Here is an 11,121-nt window from a genome sequence, read left to right on the forward strand (position 1 = left end):
ATAGCCACCTGCACCCGCTGCCGACTGTGTGATCGGACCTAGCAGTCTGCCGCACGGTGTTTTCCTCCTGCACGCGCGGATACCATTAGAAACAGTGCACTTGCGCTGCTCCGGCAAGCCTGTACACGGGATCCGGCAACCGGCTGTTCGAGGGAGATCGGACCGGCTGCTCGAGTGAGAATGGACAAGGAGGAGACGAACCACGCGGACGCGCTGCTCCAACTCTACTTCCGCTGCACGGCACTGCGCGTCTAGTGGTAACGATTTGTGATCCATCTCCATAGCATGTTCTTGGATCATCTGCGCATAGGAATTTTAATTCGCTTGCGATGCACCTACGGTAGAACCGAACAAAATATAGCCTCCCTTGACCCTAAACGTCGCCACGTGCAGATCAGAATTGATACAATTAACGAATCTTATTTGGCCATGATACTGTCGTTTCCTAAATATCCCAGCGAAAATCTCTCTCTTTCCCCCAAATAACTTAGCCCCATAATACTAATGATGATCCGTCGTCATGATTGGGAGCCTCCACTTAAGTTGTGGAGATTGCCCCAACATTATTTGTAAAGGTTTAGTTGCCGCCTTCAAGAACACCATAGTGGAATCACGGCACCTCGGATGGTGCAAGGACGTGAGGAGAGTACGATGACCTTAGTGGCCTCTTGGGGAGCATTGTGCCTCCACATCGCTCCAATGGATAAGTACTTCCCCTCAAAGGGAAGGAACTTCAGTAACACATCCTCGTATCCACTGGCTCCACTTGTGGTTACTTCTTACCTTTACTTCATGCAAAATATTATTGTGTTCTATCCTTTGCTTGCTTGCTAGTTGTTGTTGTTAGCATCATATAGGTTGTTCGCCTCATTGCATATCTAGACAACCTTTTTGTTGTTATCCCTAATTTTTTAAAAGAGAAAAAAAATTAGTAGTTGCCTATTCACCCCCACCCTGCTCTAGCAACCATATCGACCCTTTCAATCATCACGACCCTACCGCTCGAGGGTCGGGCTCTCATTGGGCGAGTGGGGAGGAGCAACTAGGGGGAGGGGGTTGCCGCGCTCATCAGTGATTGCCCCGCCTCTATTTGTAATGAGGTCGACGGCGTGGTGGATAACCGAACATCTCGTATACCAGGAATTTGGCTTGCTAACAGCCGGTCCCGATGCCCGCAAGGTATAGACGCACGGACCGTGGAGTAGTACACGAGGGCCTACTTGGGATATCTCCTCACAGAGCTTTTGTTTCTAGACTGCTTAGAGGACATTGTCCTATGGATGTATATGAGGACTTCCTGTTTAGCTGGGAGGCAGGGTACAACTCGGATTTTGTCGGCCTCACAGCTATCTCAATATTTGTGTATGGATTTATGTATGCTTCTTTGTATTGTGTCATCTAATCATGAACTAGCATTTATAGCTCGACCACGAATGTCAAAGGGTCAGAGATACAAACCAGTAATTGTGTCATTAATTTTTTTTATTCGTTTACTATTTTAAATTTAATGAGAAGGTGCATATGTGTTGAGGCTCAAACTTGAATTGTTGTATAAAAATCACTAAAAGTAAAAGTAAACAATACTCCACCTAACAACGAATACAAGAAGTGGAGCAAGCCGAAGACGCAACGTCGACAACGTTTCTTCCTCACTTAACTTAGGCAAAACCATCATGCTAAGACCCCAAATGATCAGCGCACCTGAGTAGCAACCCGTGCCAACAATGAGAAATGTAGACCATAATGGTCAATTCAGACGGATTCGCTGTAGACAAAAGTTGATCAAATCAAAACAAATCTGCCAGGGACAAGTGTGAACTTATCCAAATAGTCATGAGACACATCCATCTACACATCCACCACCGACACTAAGCGCATTGTTGGATTGTGCGTGCGTGAACGAATATATTATTCTGACATTAAGACGTCGTCGCCTCGTCATAGACACTAAGACTACCCAAAAAAGGATGAAATCTTTTTTTTCCATTAATGATGAGTCATCGTACCCCAGACCCATGTTAACGGCGGGGCGAACTAGCATTGACGCCGGTCAGGTAGCCAAAAACCTTAATAACCCTTATGAAGTCGCCTATGAAAGAAGAACGAAACATGCATATAATGGATTTTTGATGTGGTTTTTGATAATATCATATAAATAAACAATTATTTTGAACACGTGTAAATAAAAAATTACACAGATTAAACCACGCATCAGTATACACGGTATTTTGACGACGGTCAAGACCAAACGAACCCAACTCACACGCACAACGCACCACAAGGTCAACGTGCCTGAGTCCGGCTTGGAGGAGTTAATTGCAGAAGAGTGCCACAATTCGGGCCGTATTCACAAGTTGGTGCCATCTTTCAATTTATTTACAAATACGTACCAAGATACAAGCAGTATGTTGCAAACCTTGTATTTCTATGTATAGATTCCCTTTCTGACAGACATGGCCCACCGGTCAGCCCCTTAAAGAAAAAACCGGCCTGGACCGCTGCGGCTGGGGGAAAACCGGCTCTCTCCATCTCCATGCCACTCGGATCGGTTGGGGGAAACCCCGCTCGCACTCTATTTCCCAGCCCGACTCCCTCTACTCCTCTCCGGCGCTTCTTCGCCGTCGGCAGCCGTGTTGCACCCCACAATGGAGTATGAGGAGGAAAGCACCAACGACAACAGTCGGGACTACTCCCACATGCTCTGCGAAAATAGTCAGGACGACGAGAAGTATGAGGTGAGTGCTCGCAGCTAGGGTTAGGGTTCTAGTCGGGTGCATTTGGGGATTTTGTGTTTTGGGGTTAGGGTTGTAGTCTGGTTTGGGGATTTGGGGATTAGGGTTCTAGTCTGGTAGGGGTTAGGGTTCTAGTTTGGTTAGGGTTAGGGTTCTAGGCTGCTGCATTTGGGGATTTAGTGTTGGGGTTAGGGTTTTACTTAGGTTTGGGGATTTGGTGATTATTGTTGTAGTTTGGTAGGGGTTAGGGTTCTAGTCTGGTTTAGGGTTTTAGGCTGCTGCATTTGGTGATCTAGTGTTGGGGTTAGGGTTTTAGTTAGGTTTGGGGATTTGGTGATTACTGTTGTAGTTTGGTAGCCTGCTGCATTTGCAGATTTATGGTTTCTCAGTCATGATTTTTGCTTGCTTTAGATTCCTGATAGCATTGAAGATGAGGATTACACAAGGCTTGAGTTGGAGCTTATGGTTTTCTGCCAGAAGAATAGCAAAGCAACAAAGACATTCGTAGCTTTTGAAGGAACCAGCACTGGCAGGAGGTTCTTGGCATGTGCTGAGCAGGTAACTATTGCACAGTTATATTTATCACCTTGATGAAAGTTAATATGCTATGCTCACTATGCTCTGTGTATTGTTTAATTTACAGGGAGCTGATAACTATGGATTTGTTGAATGGGTTGATCCATATTGGCCTATACCAATGCAGAATGCCCTGTTGAAGCTTTGGCAACTGTATGAAGATGCCAAAGCTTAAAGGAGGAGTGACAATATGAATAGTGCACTGACAATTCATACTTTGACATGTGATAAGAAGAGTCTTGAAGATAAATTTCAGGAACTAGCTAAGAAAGTGTACACCCTTTTTCAGGCCCAAGAAACTAGGACTAAAGAGCATTTGTATGTGGTTAGTGAGTACACAAAAGAATTTGAAGGGCAGAAGGCAGAGATAGCAAGGAAAGAGGGAGAGAACCAGAAGCTGAATGAGAAGTATGTCATTCTTTAGAACCTTTCAAGAGCTCAAGGGAAAATGATCAAAAATCTGAAGTGCAACCATTTGAAAGAAAGGAGAGGCTGATTGAAGAGAGGAGGAAAATGCAGTTGCAGATTAGTCAGCTACAGGAGGTCCTAGCCAATTCAGAAGCAGAAATCACTGATGAAGTGACCAAGTTGAAGAATGAACTTGCTGGTATGACAATTTCAAATGAAAAGCTCACTGAAGAAGTTGCGAGCAATTCAAGTTGGAACCAGCTGCTCAATGAAAAGATGAAGTGATAAGATGAATGAATGAGCCATGTTGTTGTTTGAGTTATGTTGAGTTATGTTGTTGTTGCTTTATGACTTATGTTTGACTTATGTTGGAACTAGTTATTTGTTTTGTTGGAACAAGTTATTTGTTATGTTGGAACCAGCTGCTGAATGAATGGGTTATGTTGTTGTTTCTTCTGAAATTTGAGTTAATTTTTATCCGGTCATATTTGAGTAAATTTCAGTATATATACTGAAACAGTGCTGGGATAGGGTCATGCTGTTTTGTTGGAGTATAATTGAGTTAATTTCAGTATATATATCCAATGAATTTTTTTAATCTACCCAGACTTCAGCAGCTACTGGGATAAGATCACATCATCAAAATTAGCTCTAATTTCAGCATCACACAATCAAAATTTCAGCAGCACAACATCACAACATCACAATTTCAGCATCACACCTCATCCACACAAAAAATAGTTCCAAAGAGACAGGACCCAGGCTGCATTTAACTTAAATTATGAGCCACAAAATAGTTCTCAAACAGACAATTTCAGCATGACAGCAGAACATACCAAGCTCATATGTTCAGTAGTAGCATTGAAACTACTATCACCTAGTTCATATTTTAGCACTATCATTACTATCACCTAGTTCATATGTTACCACTAGCATTGAAATAACTAGCCCATCCAGTATTGGCAGAAGTAGAAGCACTAGCAGGTCTTGGGGCTGAGAAACCTCCTCTTCCAACACCTCTTCCAGCAGCAGCTCCTCTTCCAGCACCTCTTCCAGCAGCAGCTCCTCTTCCAGCACCTCTTCCAGCAGCAGCTCCTCTTCCAGCACCAGCTCCTCTTCCAGCACCTCTACCAGCAGCAGCACCTCTTCCAGATGCAGGATCAGGAGCAATTGTTGCAGGTGCATGTGCAGGAGCAGGAGCAGTTGTTGCACGTGCAGGTGCATTTCTTGCAGGTGCCTATTAAAGAAAGAGGGGAACATATCATTGAATATATATGTCAAGTGCAAAATAGAAATATAAGAACAAACAAAGTAAAGAAAAGTGTTACCACATGTTTGTTTTTCCTCAAAACCAATTCTGGTTTCAAGTTTTTCTTGCAGCTTGTGTATCTGTGACCTTGGAGTCCACAATTGCTACATGTTATTGTACCCAATCTTGAGGTATCCTTAGGCTTTGGCACTTCAAATCTTCCCTTTGCCCTCTTCTCTTTCTTTCTTCCTTTCTTAATTTTAAACTCAGGGGGGTCTATGTCTGGCCCTGGAGTTTTTGTCCAGTTATGTTCACCAGGAACAGGGTAAATCATTGGTTCATATGCTGCCACATACAAAGGTTTTCTGAAGAAGTTGCACACAAAATCCTCTAGAAACCTTTTTGCCTTGTTAATTGCAGAGATTGCATGGTTGCATGGTATGCCAGTAATGTCTCACTTTCTGCAAGTACATGTGTGAAGCTCCAAATTAACAACATGTGTTTGTTGTCCACTACTCACTTGCCACAAATTGACACCAGCTTGAATGGGTTTGCAGAATCTGGCCCTTTCCTTTTCTGCCTCTAGCTTTTCACTATAGCGAGGTGTGATTCCCCATCTAGCTGCCTTCCCACTCTCTCTATTCCTATGCCACCTCACCATCATCTTATCTTTAATACCATCACACATTGTCCTAATTGGTTTTCTCCTAACATCAAGGATGTACTTGTTAAACACCTTAGACAGATTGTTAACAACCAAATCTGTCTTGCAGTTTGTGTCAAATGCATGCCTAGCCCAGGTTTTTTTAGGTACCTCACTAAGCCACTTCCAAGCCTATTCACTCTTTTTTTTTCATATCATCCATTGCAAGTTCAAAGTTGTGTTGATTATAAGCATAGCTGGCGTTATCCATGTACTTCTTAATATCTTCCCCCCTAAACCCAGCATTCTGGAAATTTGCATACAAGTGTCTAAGGAAAAATCTTTGGTGGGAGTTAGGAAAAACTTGATTCACTGCATTCAGTAGCCCCTGTTCACACATGACACAACTATAAGCTACAATTCATAACTACAATTCTAAGATACAATTCTAAGCTAGAATTCATAGCTACAATTCATAACTACAAGTCTAAGCTAGAGTTCATAGAGGGGTCTGCATCCCTGGAGAAAACCCTCCCTTGCTCCATTGAGGCAGAAGAACATTGCATGAAACCTTGGCCCAGGATGTGGAATTTTTGCACTAGGTGTTGGAGTTACTATTGTAACTATAACCCTACTGCCATGGTTTGTATCCATCACAGTCTGAGCATAGTCTCTAAGCCTGCTATATTTCTTCTTGTGCTCTCCTAGAATATTCTCAACAGCTTGATTTTTTGCCCTATATGCCATTGCCTTTGGAACATCTACACCATACTTCTCTTGGGAGTTGTCAATCATGGTCTGAAAGCTAGTATTGAGATCAGATCTAAACAATGGCTCATGTGTCTTTGCAAGCCACTTTGTAGTGACCCTACTCTTATCTGTAGTAGTAGGGCAAGTGTGTTGCAATCTCGTTTTCTTTATTGCAAATGTTTTCTCTCCTTTTATAACTGCTGCCACCATAAAGAATTTGCATATCTTCTTTGTTTTGCATTCCACAATTATTCTTTTATCTGAATTCCTGTGATACTGAAAAGACCTACTGTGACTGATGTGCAAGCTCAACAAAGCATCCCTGACTTGGTGTTGATCTCTGAAACACATTTTTAGACATAGTTGATTATGTGGCTCTTCCCTATTTTCATCATACCATTTCCTAGGTGTTTGTTTCTTTGCCCCGCTCTTCCTTCCTTTAGGTGGTACAGAACTAGCTGGATCAAACCCATCATCATCACTTTCCTCAAGGAAACCTTTCTCTTCTTCATTTGATGAGGGTTTAAAATCTGGTTCATATATTTGTAGGGCACTGGAATGTGACCTGCTTGTGGGTCCTCTACCTAATGGCAGTTTTCTCCTCTTTATTGCAGGTTCACTAATGTGTTCTCCTTCTTCAACAACATGATCCTCCTCATCCAGCTCAAATAAATCTTCCACATCTGTTTCACCATCATAATGATGTAAGACCTCTGGTAGCACTTCATCATCAAGTCCACTGTTGTCTGTTTCATCATCATTTGTTTCTTCCTGCTCAAATTCTTCTAATGTAAGCCCTCTTCCCTCATTTTCTTTTGGCCTATACTCCCCCATGAAGTAAGGGTCATGTTCAATATCTATTGGACCCTCTGAATCAAATGAAGATGCATCAGTACTATCTTCTTCCACTACTTGTTTAAGCTCCAGCTTGCCCTTCTGCTCTCTCCCCTCATTTCTGCTCTCTTGTCTTCCAACCACATTTTGGCTCTCTTGTGTCACAAGCACATCTTCGAAGACACGTGCACTGCCCCTATACACTGACAAATTCAGCAACTTGGCATCCTTGTGCTGCCTCTTGAGTTGTTGCAACTTAGCATTGGTATCTATTTTCTCCAAACCATCAAATCCTATGTCTTTATCAAAATACACCGAGTCAGTGCTTCCATAGCCTTGTGCCTCCATCAGCGCTACCACACTAGGAAGGACAACATCATCACTGCACAGTTTCAACTCTAAATTGTCCAGATCTTGAAAATGAATGGCAACATCCCAAATTTCTGGATATAAACTACAATTTCAGAAAATATGGCACTTGTCAGTGATAAATTTACATCACATGACACAAATGTAACCCTAAACTTCAGAAACTGGAACTGGAACTAATTAAATCTAACCCTAAATTCATATTCCTAACCCCCATTACTATAAATTTAAAAAATATGGCACTTGTGAGTGATAAATTAACATCACATGACACAAAATGTAACCCTAAATTTGAGAAACATCAACGGGAACTAATTAAATCTAACCCTAAATTCCTATTCCTAATCCCCATTACTATAAATTTCAAAAATATGACACTTGTGAGTGATAAATATGGCACTGGATACAGTTTTATATGGTGTTATCACCATCTTCCTTATATTAGTTCCACTTCTGTTAATATTCAACATATTATTACTCAATGCAGCTAATAATTTTGGTTCATTTTATATGGTTCATTTTATTTACTTAGCAGCAGGAGACAACCGCTAGTAGTGATTCTTCTGCAAAGCTAGTTTAGTTGAAGAGATATCACTTCAATGTCGGTGTGAAAACAAAAACAATATTCAATATATTATTACTCAATGTCTCTAGATTGCACATTAACCATCAGAAGCTAACAGATTTTGGGCATGCTCAGAAACTGGATAGGGGAACTAATTAAATCTAATCCTAAATCTCCATTTCATTAAATCCCCAATACTATAAATTTCACAAACTAGAACTAATTAAATCTAACCCTAATAATAATTTATCAAGAAAACTTACTCAACGCCGCCGATCCCACACGTCCAATGATGGCTTGTACTTGGATTCGCCACCCAAATCTGTGCTAGCCTCAACATCCCCGCCTTGGACACAGCATGCTCGGAGAAATTGCACGAGCTCTTGCCATCGGACGAATAAGAGTCGCTGTCGTCGTCGCCGCCACCGCAAGCTATTCCTCTTAAAGCACCGCTCGAAACGATGTGGCCGCCGTCACCATCGACGTCGCCGTCGTCGCCACCACCAACTATGCTTCCCGTGGTCGCCGCCGCCATGGTTGGGAGAGAGGAGAGGGAGTAGGGTTGGGAAACAGATGCGAGTGCGAGCGGGGTTTCTCCCAGCCGATCCGAGCGGCATGGGGATGGAGAGAGCCGGTTTTTCCCGAGCCGCAACGGTCCGGACCGGTTTTTTCTTTAAGGGCCTGACCGGTGGGCCATGTCTGTCAGAAAGCGAATATATACGTAGAAATACAAGGTTTGCAACATATTGTCTGTATCTTGATACGTATTTGCAAATAAATTAAAAGATGACATCAACTTATGAATACGGTCCTTATGAATACGGTCCGAATTGTGATCACAATTAACTCGGCCGGGAGGTACAACACCACAACCCCACCGCATATAAAACCTCGAAAAAGCAATGGGGACTAGGCTGGCCCATCGCAGAAAAGACGTGCACCTTCATCACCTACGAAACTTCCCCACCCGTGTTCAGTGGTACATCACACATTGACCGGACCTGAAACGCATCCATCCATGCGTTCCACGCTACCACATTTCCGCTTAAATTTCCTCCAAATTCTTTCCGTCAAAAGGAAGGCACAGCGATTCGCAAAAAAAAAAAAAAAAAAACATAAAGGAAAAGAGGCAACGCGCCGGATATTCTCCGTATTTTTCCTATCAAGGGTCGCACACACAGTACATGGGCTCTCCTCCTCGGCGGCGCAGCTGTTCCTCCATGGCGTGCGGCGGTACCCGCATGGAGTGGTCCTCGCTGCCGGCCGATCTTGTTCTCGCCATCTTCGCGCTGCTCCCCTCCGACGCCGACCGCGTCCGCTTCCGCGCCGTCTGCCAGGGGTGGGCCGCGGTGGCAGCGTTCTGGCGCCCGCGGCCGTGGCTCGTCGGCTCCCGCACCGACCGCTCCGGCCAGGGCGCCGCCATGTCGTCCTTCTGGCTCTCCCAGGCCGGCCGCCTCGTGCCGTTTGCCGCCGCCGTGCCTTCCGGGCTGGAGTACCTCTCCTCCTCCCACGGCTACCTCGTGCTCTCCGACCCCGGGGCCGTCCCCAAGGCGATTACGCTGGTCAACCCCGTCACCGGCCGGCGCATCTCGCTCCCTCCCATCGCCTTCTTCAAGAAGTGGCACGACGTGGCCACCGTCGTGTTCTCGGCCGATCCGGGCGGGGCCGCCGACTGGGCCGCGGTGGCCGCCGGCTTCCCGGCCAACCGCATCGCCTACTACAGCTCCGCATCGGGGGCGTGGACGCCCCTGGATTTCAGCGCCGCCGGGTACGCCGGGGTCGAGCACTACAGGGGGCGGTTCTACGTGGCCTTCAAGAACCAGCTCTGCGTCATCTGCGAGCTCGAGTGCGGCGCGCCCCCTGCCGTCATCCCGCTCGAGCACGTCGACGGCGACGACGGCGGCGGTGGATCCGACGATGACGAGCAGGTCCCTGGAAGCGGCAGGTCCGTCGCCCTCGACGCGCACCTGGTGGAGTGCGACGGCCAGCTGCTGCTCGTGTCGGTGCGCGACGAGACGGACTACAACTCGGACAACGACATTGGCGCGGGCGACGCCGACGCCGACGGCGAGGACAGCACCGGCGGCGGCGGCAGCACCCGCGTGGTCGAGGTGCACAGGGTGGAATTGGTCGGGGACGGCGCGGTGCGGCTGGTGCGGGTGCAGGACCTCGGCTGGCACGCGCTCTTCCTGGGCCGGAACCGAGCGTTCGCGCTCTCGCCGGCGGACTTCCCGGCGTGCCGCGTCAACTGCGTCTACCTCTTGGACAGGCAGGGCCACCCTGACGGGGTCGTCAGGGTGGTGAACATGGAGAGCCAGTGGGCTCGCCTCGAGGAGACGATCTATCCCGACGACGGCCGGCGAGGTTTGCCCTCGGTCGGCTGGGCTCGCCGTGGCTGGTTCTTCCCAAATTATTAGCCCCAGCATTGTTATAAGCCTCTAATTGACTGCTACCGTTTCAACATTCATACTTCAAACTACGATTTTTGGGGTTATGAACCTTGAGCATAACACAGTTAATTTCTTTGACATCAATCAGAAATGTTATTATGGGTTTGGTGAGCTCCGAGCGTAAGCCTAGCATGACCATGGTTGATGCCAACGGCGACAACGTCTTTGGACGTCGTTTCCCTTTTTGAAGACGTTGTCGTGTGGAGCCCCTTCACCTTTTTTGTCACCTCGCTCAAATTTCGGATGAAAACCTTAGCTCCGGCCTTGGCCACAGCGGGCATCGACGCGTTCAGTCGCTTCCTCTTTGGGGGCGATGCCTTTAGAGGTCCGGTCCCTTGTTAGCTATGATGGCTTTGGAGTTTTGTCGTCGGCCAGGTGTCTGCTTTGGAGTTTTGTCGTCGGCCAGGTGTCTGCGCGGCCTCAGGGCCGGTGTGGAAGTCGGAGTGGCAACTTCGAAGATTTCCTTTGGGTCTGGTGTTGCCTTTGGTCGCTTGGGCGGCAAAACCATCGACTCGGTTGGATCGTGGCCTCGGGGCCAGTGTGGA

The 11,121-nt window shown here is 46.2% G+C and overlaps 1 protein-coding gene across 1 annotated transcript; it reads left to right on the forward strand.

The window, feature by feature from the left end:
- Window positions 1-9,346: 9,346 nt before the first annotated feature.
- Window positions 9,347-10,687, forward strand: LOC123410530. The gene has a single exon (XM_045103482.1). It carries the CDS (start codon window positions 9,347-9,349, stop codon window positions 10,541-10,543), a length of 1,197 nt encoding a protein of 398 aa, XP_044959417.1. The 3' UTR covers window positions 10,544-10,687.
- Window positions 10,688-11,121: the final 434 nt, after the last annotated feature.

The sequence above is a fragment of the Hordeum vulgare genome, chromosome 1H (genome assembly GCF_904849725.1).
Source record: "Hordeum vulgare subsp. vulgare chromosome 1H, MorexV3_pseudomolecules_assembly, whole genome shotgun sequence".
NCBI lineage: Eukaryota > Viridiplantae > Streptophyta > Magnoliopsida > Poales > Poaceae > Hordeum > Hordeum vulgare.

Coding starts and splice junctions, on each gene's coding strand:
- LOC123410530 (XM_045103482.1), top strand. CDS start 9,347: ATGGCGTGCGGCGGTACCCGCATGGAGTGGTCCTCGCTGCCGGCCGAT.